This window comes from Ambystoma mexicanum, chromosome 11 (assembly GCF_040938575.1).
Source record: "Ambystoma mexicanum isolate Mex_15411 chromosome 11, UKY_AmexF1_1, whole genome shotgun sequence".
NCBI classification, from domain to species: Eukaryota; Metazoa; Chordata; class Amphibia; order Caudata; family Ambystomatidae; genus Ambystoma; species Ambystoma mexicanum.
Genome location: NC_090934.1, coordinates 353,192,603 through 353,208,301, shown reverse-complemented (window position 1 = coordinate 353,208,301; position 15,699 = coordinate 353,192,603). Strand labels below are relative to the sequence as shown.

At 45.6% G+C, this 15,699-nt stretch overlaps 1 protein-coding gene across 1 annotated transcript in view; it reads right to left on the bottom strand.

Annotated features, from left to right (window-relative positions):
- Positions 1-15,699, bottom strand: part of SMPDL3B (sphingomyelin phosphodiesterase acid like 3B) — a 532,892-nt gene that overhangs the window by 92,228 nt on the left and 424,965 nt on the right. Inside the window, exon 7 of the mRNA XM_069623063.1 lies at positions 15,504-15,637. Coding sequence (XP_069479164.1) covers positions 15,504-15,637 — 134 coding nt within the window. The remainder of the gene's footprint in view (positions 1-15,503; positions 15,638-15,699) is intronic.

The following is a 15,699-nucleotide window of genomic DNA, read 5'->3' as shown; positions in this document are numbered from 1 at the left end:
CAATGTATAATTTGCTTGTATAAAACCATTAAAAATATGTTTGGAATAAAAAGAATAATGCATTTTGGTTAATTGGTGAATCCAGTAGTTGGGTTCAATAAGCAATTAAGACACTTGAACACATGCCTACCCCGCTCTAGTTGGTACAGATGTGTGTTAATGTTTGGCTTAGCAGGACAAAAATTGTAGTCTACTTTATAGAGATGGATTGAAAAAGACACATCACAAAATAAACCAACTTGATACAATATACATCATTAAACATGTGGAGAAAAAAGTATGATTGTAGCTTTATTTTCCATATCCTGAAAAGACAAACACACACACACAGGAAAGGGCAATGCATAATATCACCTACCTAAAGTCATTGTTTCGAGACATCCAACTTCTGAAGATATAAATGGAATTTACAATATGTTGTACATGGGGGTAACTGAAACTGACTGCCATTTTAAATATACTAATGGTGATAACTTGTTTTCCATTATTCCTGAAATGCAAAGCAAGAAATATGGACAAACCCGAACAGAGATCTCAGAGCGCTGGCTGGGAAAAGCTAATCCTGTGACCTCAAAATCTCCTGAACTGTCCGCTTTGCTCGCACCAAGCAACAAGTCTGCACACCTCTGAAGTGCAAACATGCACACCTTTCAACTATACACACACACACACACACACACGCGCACACACACCTCAATTAATTCCCAGGTTTATGGAACTATTGATACAAGTGGAGCACGCTAGAGCTCCTAAACTGCCGGTATAATAGATGAGCAATACTTCTCATGGATGTCCATTTAATATCTGATGCTACCGCTATAATCCAGACTTGTATTGAAGGTCACAAAATTATGTATTCCTTGTATGCACAGAAACTGCTGTTACCAGAGTATATAAACTCAGCTTCATATGTGTGCCACCATGAAAAGTATATTTTCCCTAACGCCATTTTCAATGCATTGCACTGTAGCATTGCCTTCAGACTGTAAAAATACTGTAAATTAGAACAGAAAATGTGAAGAATTCTTCGGTAGGTATCACAAGTAAGGAAGATATCAAAGAAAGCAAAATGGATTTTGATTTACGAGCAAATAACATTTAGAGTCTGATTTACAAAAATGTTTTCAATGGGACTTTCCCAAGGTAAAACATTTTTTGGAAATGAGGCCCTTAGCATCACTTGGGTATGAATGTTTATGAATTATTGTCATTTGGAGGGAAGAGAAAAGGATTCTATGATTTGTATGAAACATACAATATTACAATATTTACTAGCCTCTGGGGTCCATCTGGTTAAACAAAATATTTACTTGAAAGGTGATAAATTTCCTTTCTTGGGAAAAAGTAAAATAATGTCTTTAAAGCAACTGTTAGGTGAAGGGATAGTTAAGAGTTTGCCCTTGTTGAGATCTAAGTTTGGTCTGGACCCAAGGAGATTAAATATGAGTGTTTGATTAGGTCTGTAAAATATGAGTGTTTGGTTAAGTCTGTAAAATATGCAACTCCGTACATGCACAGCAAACTATACCAGAGAAGTTACAATTTAGCCAGGACCTCTTCAAATTATTACCTCTTAAACATGAAAAGTCAACTCAAACTAAGACATTTTGTGATATCAGTTTGGAAGAAGAAACTGGAAGTTAATTGCTGAATTATTACCTCTTAAACATGGAAAGTCAACTCAAACTAAGACATTTTGTGATATCAGTTTGGAAGAAGAAACTGGAAGTTAATTGCTGGATAACCATTTAGAATGAAAACCTCAGATACTCCACCTCTGCTAATGTTTCAAAATGTTTTTTTTTTCTTGCATGAATAGATCTTTGTGGACTCTGGTGCTTGTCCAGAATGTGGTACCAGAAGAGACTCATTGTTATGCTAACATAGCACACTGCACAAATTGGGTCTTAGAAGTTTCATGATATTAAGGTGTTTTGCTATAGAGTTCAGACAACTATTACACGAGTTACAGACATAACCATCTGGGGATTAGACCATTCATTCTAAGCAACCTGATTGAAGATTGTTTTACATTCTATCACTATTGCCATGGGGATACTCACTACGAGTTGAAAAAAAGCCTACAAATATTCCTTTTGCAAAATTGTGGAACCAGCGCTGTCTTACTAACAGGTTGGGACATGTGCAACCCTGCATGAGTATGTAAATAGCTCCTCCATTCAGTCCCTATGACAAAGGTTTAAGGTTTAAGTGGAAGAGTTTAACGTTTACTCTGCAGCTATGGCTTCAAGTTACTGTTGGGATGCATGCCCAGCTCCCCTGACCCCCAAAGCAGTTCAGAATGACAGCAATGCGATAGGAGTGGGTGTACCTAATGGCACAAGGTGGTAGGAGTGTGGGGGCAGTGCATGGAAGGAACAACAGGATGTAGAAGCTTGTAGGAAGTGTATGATGGGGAATGAGTGTGGCTGTGGAAGGGTATGGGAAAGTGAGGTGAGTGGTGTATTTGCGTTTGTGGAAAGACCACTCGGCAGTTTGCTTTTATTATTATGGAATAAAAGGATAAAGGAGTTACGGGATCCTTCCCAATTGGGGGAAGAAGGCAGCACTGTATTTTAGGAAGAAGGATAGAGGCTCTGTATATTTAGAGAGCCTGGGATCTCCTCCCCCGATAAAGGGGGTGTTGGAACGATGCATAGTAGTTTTGTGTTTTTATTGATTTATATTTTAGGTGGGAGAGAGGGGGGGTCAGTGGCGATGAGGATGTGGTGTGTATGAGATGGAGGTGCGAGTGGTGAGTGCTGGATGGTGTGGGAAGTGTTGATTTGAGGAATTAGAGAGGAGAGTAAGAGGGGTGGGGCATTGGGGAGCAGGTTTGCATTGAAAGCGACTGGGGGGCAGGGTGGCGACAAGAAGGTAAAAGGTCAGCTCTCTAACAGACAGGCAGATTTTTTAAATGTTAAAATAGATCGGGAGGGCGGTAACAAAAATGGCGCAGACCACTCTGTTAGCATATATGTGTGCTGTTTTACCGCTATACAAAGATAAAATATTGAAATATGTTAAGCAGTGGGAAGATAGGCCCTGCCCACTATATCACCACGAGTGGAAAGTGTATGGGGGCCCTGATTTAGGAACAGATATGGACGCATAGCGGTGGCTAAAGGGAATGGTATGGAAAGGAAGATGAGGAAGGTTACAGGAACGCAGTTGCCCTTATTGCACAACAGACCAGGAAGGGCTCAGTACATTCTGTGGCCACACATGGATACAAACAATTTGATCAAAAGTTTAATATCTCTTACTGCAGGGGGAGGAAAGTGGATCTATACATTTGAGAAACATATGGTGGGGGTATGTTAGCTGTGGGGGATTTGAAGAGGCTATTTGTTGCAACAGTGGGAGATCAGGCTGAAAATATTTGGGTAAAAGTGGGGTACCCGGGTGTACGATTAGGGGATGATATTCATAATGGCACCCACTTTAATGACATTAGGGCACAAGTGTGGGCCGCCTTGCACCGTGCCTATCTCGATATTCCCGATCTCCAATCAATCATGCAGCGAACAATGGGAGATGATGAGAACCCCACCCAGTATATTCTACAGACTCAAGAAATGTGGAGGGCTGAAAAGGGAGAATCATGCGATCGGTCAATTCCGTTCTTTTATTTTTCTAGTTAAGAAGGTACTTCCCCCCCAAGGAAGTCTAAAAAGTACTTGACGACGTATTCCATATCTATGACAGTAATCACCACAGCTGTGCTGCTTCGGAAAATCTTTGGGGTCTGCGTCCTGCGTCGATGACGTCAATATGCCGCCCTCGAGGACCTCCTCCGACGGCCGACGTCACTGGATGTTATAAGTAGGACGCACGACGCCCATAGCCTCAGTTGTAGTTTTTTCCCCCAGAACGTGTGGCACCAGTCTTCTGCCAATCTGACACACAAACCCTTGCGGAAACGTAAGCTGCAATCGCATAAGAAATTCTGTAGCGGGGAAGGTAGGGAGGGAGCGATATGGAATACGTCGTCAGACCATCCCATCGAAAGAACGTTACCAGGTAAGAGAGTAAATTGCTCTTCGAGGGGATTGTGTCCTCCGACGTATTCCATATCTATGACAGACTCCCAAAGCAGTACCAATGCAAGGAGGTGGGAAAAGAATTTAGAAAACAGAAATTTAGAATGCCTAATCAAATTGCGGAGTAAAGGACCGCCTTGCCAAAGGCCAAATTCTGCCCACGGATGGAATCAAGGGAGTAGTGACGTACAAAAGTATGTACCAAAGCCCAGGTGGCTGCATTACAGATGTTACGAATAGGAACCACCCTCTGTAGGGCAGTAGAGGCAGCCATATCCTTGGTAGAATGGGCCCGTAAACCGACCGGTGGGTCCTTACCCGCAAAGCGGTAACTCTCAGAGATAGCCAAAATAATCCAGCGAGACAAAGTCTGTTTCGTTACAGCTTGTCCCATACGCTTTCCAGCGTAACCAATGAAGAGTTGATCGTCCACTCTGACCCGGGACATGCGTGAAATATAAAAGCTTAACGCTCTCCTAGGATCAAGCCTATGGAGCCTCTCCTCTTCCTTACCAGGATGTGGAGGAGGATAAAACGCCGGAAGAACAACCTTCTGGCTTAAATGAAATTCCGACACCACCTTCGGAAGAAAGGAAGAACGAACTCTAAGGACAACCCTGTCCTTATGAAACACAGTGAAGGGTGGCTTAACTGAAAGTGCCTGTAACTCACTCACTCTGCGAGCGGAAGTGACCGCAACCAAAATACAGTTTTAAGAGTTAACAGTCTTAAAGGGCATGAATGCAAAGGCTCAAACGGAGCACCCATCAAAAACTTGAGAAAAAGGTTCAAATCCCAACCGGGCACCAGGAAAGGTGACGGAGGGAACACATTAGTGAGCCCTTTCAGAAACTGGTAACCTTTAACGGTACCCACTTGCAGGCCCCTGTGGGCCAAAGAAAGCAAAAAAGACAGAACCATGGGAATGTCACATGCAAAAGGATCCACATTCTTAACCCTGCACCAGTCACAGAACTTACGCCAACGGCAACGGTACAGGGACTTTGTTACTGGCCGTCTGGCCGAGAGCAACACCTCCATCACGTCTTCAGGGAGGTCCCAATCCATATACCTCAACCTTACAGAAACCAAGCGTGAAGGTTGAGGGATCTGACCTCTGGATGGAGAACCTGACCCCCCTCCCGTCAGAGCAGATCGTCTCGGTAGGGAAGACGACATGGAGGGCAGATGGACAAGTCGAGAAGGTCCGGGTACCACGTCCTCCGGGCCCACGCCGGAGCAATGAGGATCATCCTGGAACCGAACCTCCGTAACCTCCGCAGTACTTGCGGGATGACGAGGACTGGAGGAAACGCGTACAGAAGTGCGAATGACCACTCCACCATGAACGCATCTCCTAAGGCTCCTATTGGAGGAAATTCCTGCGAGCAGAACCTCTCGCACTTCCGGTTGACACTGGAGGCGAAGAGATCCACTTGAGGGGTCCCGCACATGGCGAAGATCTCCAGGAGAATCTCCTGAGCCAACGCCCACTCGGAGCGCCATACCCCCTGAAGAAAACACTTTCTTCTTCGCCCAGCCGTCAAAACGCTTGTCGTCCCTATCAGGAGGGATGGTAGGATACGACGCCTGCTTTGCCAGGGCCGTAGCCACCTGCACCACCAAACTCTCCGGAGTGGGGTGCTTGGTCAAGTAGCAGGGGTTGCTACTGGCTGGGTGGTATTTTCGCGGCAAAGACTTGCCCACTGCCGGGAGACTCTCCGGAGCAGTCCAAGCCGCCGCCACCCTCCTCTGTAGAGCCATATGGAACGGCAGCACCGGGTCAGTTGGTGGACCTTGGTCGAGGATATCCGTAAGGTCATCCTGAAGAAAATCCCCTGGGGGAGCAGACCATCCCAAGTACTCGGTGACCCTGGACGTAAGGTGCCGGTACGAGGAATCGGCATGAGTGCCAGGCTCAGGCCTACAAAACTCCACCTCCGGAGAGGTGTCCAGCCCACTGGCATCGTGCAGGTATTGCCGCAGGTCAGCAATTTGGCTATGGCCCGAGAAAATCTCATCCGGTACCGTATCCAGAACCATGCCATCATCACAGCTCTCATCCACTTCCGAAATAAACTGAAGCTGGCGGAAAGAAGGCACAGAATGCGGAACAAAGCCATGCTTGGCCTTTGCCAGAGCCTTTCTAGGCGGTTCCACCGAGCCCGGGGAACCCCCGTCGAAACGGCCTTGAAAGGCGTCGAGTGAATCTGCGTCAACGCCGAACACGGTGCTGACAGCATCGATGGTGCCGACACAGTCCTCGAGGCTGGGGCCCCGAGCGTGTCCCTCGACAGCCGGGGCGCCACCGGCGTCGACGTCTTCTGTGAAGACACCACAGGTTCACACGGTCTCGAACGCATAGAGGACCGCAACCTGGAACGGGCATGCCGAGAACGATTCCCCTTGTCCGAGCGGGACCTCTCCCGTGAATCGTGATGACCAACCGAGCCCGAAGGCATGCGAGCGGTGTCTCTCGACCGATCACGACCGACCTCACTCGGAGGCGCGGACGGACCAGTGGCCTGCAATTCGAGAATCGCCAACATTTTCTTCCCGAAGGAAGCCCATTATTCCGGCGTTGCATGCTTGGTGGGGTAAGCGACTCGCCGACAGGCGGAGTCCTCGGAAGAGGACGGGGAAGGCGACAGATGACGGTGCTTTCGGGAGTGCCTCGAAGAGGCAGAGGAGTGGCGGGACCGACTCCGGGACCGAGACCCACTGGACTTCCGACGACGACACAGAGTCGCCTCTCCAATCGTCCGTCGAAAGCCCCGCAGACCTCGACTTCCTTGGCTTAGACACCTTACCTACCGATAACTTATTCTTGCGCTCCCGCACGGCTTTTGACGTGAGCGGCTGGCAGTCGACACAGTCATCCGTGTCATGGGCCTCCCCGAGGCACCAGAGGCAGGCGTGGTGCGAGTCCGTAACCGACATCTTGGACCCACAGTCCCCGCACTTCTTGAAGCCCGGAAGTGGTGTGGAAGACGAAGTAGACATCTTCACGAAGAAAGACTTCACAATACGAAAAAAGTTCGAAGAACCGAGAAAGAACAGGAACCCCAAAGATTCAAGGCGCGCCGAGATCTCTGAAGCGAACACATTCGGAGAAAAAACGGAACTGAGGCTACGGGCGTCGTGCGTTCTACTTATAACATCCAGTGACGTCGGCCATCGGAGGAGGTCCTCGAGGGCGGCGTATCAACGTCATCGACACAGGACGCAGACGTCGAGGATTTTCTGAAGCAGCACAGCTGTGGTGATTACTGTCAAAGATATGGAATACGTCGGAGGACCCAATCCCCTCGAAGCAGAGGGGTGGGCGGAGATACAATCTATAATTATACATCATTGTAAACAGTTGAGAGAAAAAGAGAAGGAAAGGGCCCAAAGAATTCAGTCAGAGGAAGCAAAACTAGTGCAAAAGAAATTAGCAAAGGTATCAGTGGAAGGGCTCATGATTGCCACATTGCATGCTCCACAGACAGAGACAAGGTCTGTTCAGGCATATGTAAGAACATCCCCTGCGTGGGCACAACTGGAATGGTGGGTTTTAACCTCAACACCAAGAATGGCCCCAGGGAGGATATCCACAGGGAAGAGGGGGGGTTTGCAGTCCCTCGAGTAGTACAGGGAGGATTTGGGGGCATGGGGAACATGGGGCAATGTTGGACATGTGGTAAAATGGGACATTTAACACAGGTGTGTAAGAGTAGGATCGGTGAAGGGTATAACCAAATTCCCCCATATGCCCCAGGTGCACCAGCCCCATATCAATTGCTCTATAACCCTGGTCCCATCACAGTTCAGTACGGAGCACAACAGCCACCTGCTGAAGCAGCCCTGCCACCGCCCCTTCCGCTGCTGCAAGTTGTAGGCCCTGAGCAGTCAGGCGGCGTACGCTGCCCACCCCGCACATGTACAGGTGCCTCAAATACCTAACAGTAATGTAGCATGTAGTCCCCAATGGCACAGTTACACACTATCAGGGACTGGGCGTGGGGGGTTATCCTTTTGTTTCTGCAGGGACCAACACGTATCTAGATTAAGACAGCCCACAGAGAGATCTCGCGTGCAGAGTCCTGTCAGTCACTGCCGACCCAGAGGAGGAACCCTTGGTGGGTGTGGAGATAGGCGACAAACCTTTTATTTTCATGGTGGACACCGGCACCACCAAATCATGCATTATAGAGGGACGTTTTTCTTTATCAGGTAAGATCACGGACACGCAGAGCTTCTTCCTGGGCAGTGAAATTGGTTCCTTTTACAGAAGAATTGGCTATCAAGGGAGGGCAAGACAGTGCAAGCTCCCTTGTTGTTTTTGGTAACCTCCCCCGTTAACCTGTTGGGATGAGATGTGCTCAATAAGCTCAATATGACCATATCATTTACCAAAAGAGGGGTGGTGTGTTCTACCCCAGGGATGTGCCACATAAGAGCCATGGTAATTATTAATGCCCTAGGGAGTGAGTTGACAGCGCGAGGAGTGCCGGTACACCAAGATTTGTTTGTTTACAGAATGACAGTGCTGTGGAATGTAATCCCAGGCTCGGGAAATGGGTGTTGAAGAGTCCCCTTTGATTTTATTTTCCAACCTGCGTTCCCACAGGAGCACTTTGCAGGGACAATTTTGCTGGATATTGAAGGAGTGTGAGTGCCAAATACCAGAATTGTTCTGATAGCGGTAGACCCTGAGGGGGCACAGTGTCTTACGGTGGTATGCATTGTCTGACCAAGCCGTTGAATGAATTGACTGACCTGATTTGTTTGAAGACAGGGATGCCGAAGGAGAAATAGTACTAGGAATATATGTTCCCTGTGAAATAAGGGTACAATATCAACAGGTCCCATGCCCCATGTTTGTGAGACTCTTCATTTGCCCCAGACGATTTGGTACAGGTCCCAGATGTTTTGAGACAACTAATACCCATGATATAGGTCTTCTGCAAAGTGTTGCCCCAATATGTGTCACTCGCAAACCAGGCGCAGTGTTGCCCCAAGTTAAACAGTATCCACTGTCAAAAGGAGGCAGAGGAAGGAATAAATGATACCATTAATGCCTTTTACACTAAGGGATTATTGTACCTTCAAATTCACTCTTTAATACAGCCATATGCCCAATCAAAAAAATCAAGGGACCCAGTTGGAGAATTATTCAGGATTTTAGTCCTTTCAATGACATAATACGGGCAGAATTTCCAGTTGTCCCAAACCCTGAAACAATATTATGTAACACACCCATGACAGCTACCCACTTTGCTGTCATTGACCTAAAACATGTGTTCATCTCGGTGCCCCTACACCAGTATTCTCAATATCTTACAGCATTTACACATGGTGGGAGGTGATTCCACCAAACAAGGTTGCCTCATTGGTATTGTGAGTCGCCCAGTATTTTCAACAGGGTGCTTGCTGCATGCTGAGTTGGGCAATACACATGTGCCCAGCACCATTATTGAGTTTGTGGGTGCTTTGCAAGTGTGCAGTACAAGCAAACATCAGTGCAGAGCAGACTCAATCACTCTCTTCCAATTGCTGGCTGAGAAAGGGTACAAAGTGGATAGGGAAAATTAGTGTATCGTCAGCAGGAAGGTTTATACCTAGGTCAGCTCATTTCTGTTCATGGGAAAAGAATAACACCTGAACATGTAGCTGCCGTGCACAGCACACCCCAGCCAACCACATAAAAGACTTGAAGATGTTTCTGGGACTATGTAATTACTGCAGGGCCAAGAGCTTCGATTACACCACTTATACACGACCGTTGCTGCAGGCGCTCAAAGATGGCAAGAAGACAAAAAACACTATCACATGGACAGGGGACATGCTCACTAGCTTAAATGAGCTAAAAACACCAGTGTTAGCAACACTTGATTACACCAAGGACTTCTATCTCTTTTCACAATCTGATGGGCAAATGATGGCAGCTGTATTGACACACAAGAGCACAATGGGTTATACGCCCTTCTTTTATAGCGGTATGCTGTACTACATCATGCAGGGCCAGTTTCTATGTGGGCAAGCTCTCGCTGCCGCTGCATTTGCCATAGACAAGTCTGTGATGATCACTATGGGGTGTTCAAGAACGCTGTATGTGGAACATTCAGTTTTTGCTATTTTAGAGAGGTCTAAATCAACGTTCACTACGCAATGAACATCAGCATATGAGATCATATTGTCTAGCCCCAACATTCACATAGTGCGATGCAAAACAGACCGCGAATCCCGCAACCTTTTTGACCGAACCTATCACTGAAGATGACCAAGTACATGACTGTGCCACTGATGGGGGACCAGACAATGACACCTCAAAAGCATGTGACTATGCCCTAGATGAAGGAGAGTTGTTTTTTGTTGACGTGTCAGCCACAATTGTCCAAGAGACAAGAAGGCATACAGACGCGGAAGTGGTTGCCTAGTAGATGGAGAGTATCAAACAATAGTACATAAAAGGCTGCCCATGCATTATACAGCCCACGCAGCTGACCTGCTTCACAAATAGAAGCCCTAGAAGCACATCAGGTGTTCAGAGTGATGATTTACTCCGATTCGGCGTACATCACTACTAAAGTGCATTCTTGTTTGTCCTGGTGGAAAAAGGAGGGGATTTAAAAGAGCAGATGGGTCCCATGTGCAGCATGCTGCCTTGCTAAACAGATCGACATTTGCCCTATCCCGGCTGACTTTAGTAGCCATGGTGAAATGCACCGCCCACACTAACACTGCTGAAATTTCTCTCGGAAACGCTGCAGCAGACACGGCGTCCAAACATGCAGTGTATCTTCCCATACCCGAAATAGCTGCATACCCACAGGTTGCAAACATGCAAGTACAGTGTCACCGCCATACATGCCTTCACCAACTACTCACAAAATTGAGTTACAGGGACAAACCCCACAAGTTGAGAAATTTTTGTGGCAGAAGAAAGGGTGTGCAGAATCCCCCGCTGATTTAGTGTTGAGACATGGCACTGCAGGAAAGGTGCTAATGCCTTATGAGTTGATAGTCATTGCATTTGGGAAGCTCCACTATCCTTCTCATGTGTCCAAACAGATTACTGCAGACATACAGGAAGACTGGTTTGTCCCCAATCTTCAAAAGATGTTGAATGTATTTATCTTTAATTGCAATGTGTGTCAAAGTTATAGTACTGGGCACACACTCCGGACAATAAGAGGCACCTTGGCCCGCCCTACTGGGCTGTTCCGGGAGCTCCACATCGACTATGCCGAGATGGGAGAACAGTGCAACACATACCAATATCTCATTGTGGTGGTAAGCCCCTTCTCCCGTTGGGTCGAGGCTTGTCCTTGTACACATAAAAATGCCAAATTGTCCGCCAAGTTCTTGGTGAGAGAGGCATTTCCTCAATAGGGGTGTGTGCGACACCTTAAAATCAGATAATGGCACACACTTCTTTTACAAACTGGGCATAACCCATAAGATATGTTCAATTTGCCACCCCAGGCCAACAGCATAGTAAAATGGACCAATGACCTTTTAAAGGCAAAGTTGTCGAAACTGTGTGTTACCCTCAGGAAAGACTGGGTACATTTTTTTCCCTTGGCCCTGCAGACACAGCCCTCTAAGGATCACCATTTGTAGCCCCATGAAATTGTATTGGTCCCGCATATAAACACACACAACATCGCCAATTAAAAATGCATCTGATGCTTACATGGCTGTGTCCATCCTGGGGGATGAATTTAAACTGTATCTGTCTGTGTTGACGCGCTCAATGAAAACTTTCCCTCAACAGCTAGCTCCTCAGCGGGCAGAAGGCAACACCAGCGCTGCACCAGAATCTGTAAGCTCACCACCTATTCAGCCGTTACCTGGAGAAACAATATTTGTTCAAAACTTTGTCCATAGGTGGAGGGAGCCCAGGTACAACGGTCCGTACATGGTCATGTATGCAACTCCATTTGCGGTCAAGGTAAAGGAGCTGCGCTATTGGGTACACCTTTCGGATGTCTGACGGGTCCACTCATGCTACCCTCCCTTCCTCAATAGCGTTGTTTTCTTTGACCATGTAGGAACTGTTAATTAAGGATTCAAAAACACAAACGTTCTGCTAAAAGAGAAAAGTATCCCAAAAGGGCGCCTGTATGTAAGCTTTCTTTTTACAGCACAACAAATATACCTCATTAGTACAACCAACACTCAATTACCCACGAACGTTATTAATTATTGGCATTATTGTGGGTATTAATGGTACAAATGTTCCTTTTCCTGCATTGTCAAGATTGTACAGCACTTTTAAAAAACGAAATGCAGTGTTACTTCTATTACAATTGTGTGATTCATATGACAGTGAATATACTTTTCGTTTTTTTTCTTTAGATTGACAATGTATATAAGCAGTAAGAATTTTATATGGTGGGGACATATACAATGGGTGTATGATAGAGGGGCTAGCGTAGATGTCATAGGGAGGTGAATTATTACTTAAAGTGCAAGTTACGAGTACTGTTGTAGGGTTAGGTAGAATGAGAAGAGAAATGGGTACCAGAAGAAAATAGGTTGAATACAGGGGCCTTTGTCTAGATACAATGGAGGATGTGTACCATCCTGAATTTAGTAACATGTGGAATGCGCTCAGTGGGGAAAGGAAGAGCATATGCGAGCTGTTATGTTTGTTCCTTAATCCCCCATTCATCAGAGGCACCCAAGATGTTAGTAGTCCAGGAAACATCGTCATTAGATGCTCAGTGCTTAGTCCATCTCGCACCTTTGCAAGCGCAGTGTTGGATCCATGCGCATGGGATACGACTCGTGTTGTGTGACAAAGACAGTGAAAGGTATGCAACAAACATTAAAGACCAGCAGTGTATGCCGCGCCTGCTCATAAAGATGGACGGTGTATTGTTTGTATCCATCCGGTGGGAAGGAGCAGGGTTAGCTGCACAGTTGGGGAACTGCGGGGGTTCGAAGAAGTGATGTGACCTGTATCACAGCCCCCCACTAAAACAGTGAGCAAGTATTGCTAGATGGAAGTGGCTGTTATGGTGGAGCAGATAGGATGTGAGCCTAGCGGAGGGATGGATGTTACAAAATGTGCTATTTTGCATGCTTTTAGGCAAGCCTTTTCACTCAGAAATTATATTTTTCAGACAAAATGTCTTAGTCCTGATTCAAAAAACCTTTTAACCAGCAAATGAATGGTTCACCTAGCACAGCCCACTCACTTGTGTGAAAAAGAAAGTTGCATGTAATTCACAACGATCATCAGAAAGGACTGATCTGTGATGAGTACACTGTGATCCCTTTTATGAAACCTGGTACCCAATTGATCCTATCTAGGGACGGCAGTAGACATTTCCTCTCATTTTAATACGCATCCATATTCACAAACTTTATGTGCATCGGAGTGCTTGGAAAAAGCACAATCTTTTGCCTGTTTGAAACCGGCAACTTTGGAGGCGCAATGCATAGACAGATCACTTCTGACCCTTCTAGGTTTTCATTGCTATGAATAATTTCTGTTTCTATCCCCTAAATAGGCATAATGGGCACCATCTCAAGCAGGTTAAGAGCTCATCATGGTGAAAGGCACTCTATTGCATTTGAAAGCAAAGAGCATGGGAAGGAGAATAGAATGAGATAAGGGAAGCGAGATAGGGAGGGGCTAAACCAGAGACATTTAAACACAATACATACAAAATTAAAAACAAGACAAGCTTGAAAGGAGAGCCGCCTAAGTGAATTTAAAGTAGATGAAATAGTCACGAGTAGAAAGGATAAAACACGGATAGTTGCATGCTAGATCGAGTGAAGGTGAGAAACCTGGCAGGCGGGGAGACGAAATAGCAGACTTGAGCAGAAAAACAGGCGTGAAAAGACTAAGGAAGAGATTAGTTTAGAAGCATTTGTTTAGATGCATTAAAGGATGAGGAAGCATCAGTCCTTGCGGATATTAAACAGCTGGAAACAGCAAGACCGAGAAATAGAAGAGATATGATAAGAAAAGGAGAGAGTAATGTCAGATATGATGCCAAGGTCGTGGGCAGAGGTAGAAATAGAAAGTAGAGCGAGAGGAAAGAAAATTGGAGGGGTGGGGTTATGGAATGTAGCAGCAGGAAAAAAACGTGTACCTCAGTTTTAGTGAGATTTAGGTGTAGATAGTGAGATGATATCCATGATTGGATAGAGAGCAGTCAGGCCGAGAGTGTAGAATGGATAGAATCAGAAAAAGCGGGAAAGGACAGAAGAATTTGTGAATCATCCACAGAGAGATAGTATGGTGAAAGTAAGTAAAGTCAAATGTCAAAGGAGATAATTGAAGAAATTGGAGCAGTCTGAAGGAAAAACAGTAGAGGGCTCAAAACAGAGCCTTGTGGTACACCCTGAGAGAGAGGAAACACAGGGGAAAAATGACCAGCTCATGAGACAGAAAAAGTGCAGTTGGAAAGGTAAGAATGAATCCAGGCAAGGACGGACTCCCCAAAGCCAAGTTGGGAAGAGGAATTGAGTGGTTGGCCGTATTAAATTCGTCCGATAAGTCAAGGAGGAATAGAAGAGAGTATAATTTGGAATAGCCCGAGGATAGAAGATATTTGGAAACAAAAAGAGGACAAATTCAGTGGAGTGATGTGCCCGAAATCCAGACATTTGGCATGAGTGTCCAGATCTGGCCAAATAAGGTGAATGAGAAGAAAAGTTACAAGGGAACATATTGTTGCATTGTTCTACGCAGTGTCATATCATTGCAGAAACCCAATATATATTTATAGATTTACATTATTACTATCACATATCTTCACTATAACCCACCCTGCTGACCAATCTCCATCATTTCTGCAACCAATGGGCACCCTCTGACCTTCATTACACCTAACATTTTCCAGCAGCGACCACTTTCCACTCCACTATGCTTGTCATTTTTATTGAATTGTTATTACAGCTTTTTTCACACGTTATCCGTCGCCCTGAAAGTACTGTGAATATGTATTATGTTAGCTTGTCATTAACATGGCCCACATTTTAGGCATTTCGTGGAGCACCACTAAAAGAAAGACTTTGCCTGTTACACCAATGGGACGCTAGCCTGCATGATGTCACTTACTACTGCTGACTGGGATATTTATTCTGGACTCCAGTTTGAGAGCGCGTCACTAGCTGTCTACTACATGCCCTGACGTCATTTGTTTCTCTTTTCTGTGAGCGAATCAAAAGACTGGTTTGGGTCAGAGGCAGGGCTTGTGTGGCTATGTGGCACCTTGAAAGACTCAATCTTTCACATATTTTAGGCTTGTGCCTCCAATGAGCTTTAGCTGTAATGCATTTCATACACATACAGCAGAAAATAGAGAAGTACATTCCTAGACCTACCCAACTTCTTTTAAATGAAAATTAATACAAGAAGATTTCATTTTGACATTTGATCCGTTTTAATATTTCATAAAATGTGTATTGAGAAGGGATGAACATATTTTTAGTATGCAAGATGTCACTTACCTTTATTTGCAGGGTTTCTCGGTCATAATCAAACACTCGAATGCCAGGATTATTTGCTCCATTGGACACTCCAGGTAAGGTGGTTTTCCATGGAGTTATACCTGGTGCAATGAACAAGGTACTAACTGGGGAACCTGTGTTACAGATACAAATATTTATATTTCGTAATTTTACATTTGTATTGCATTTGTTGGCT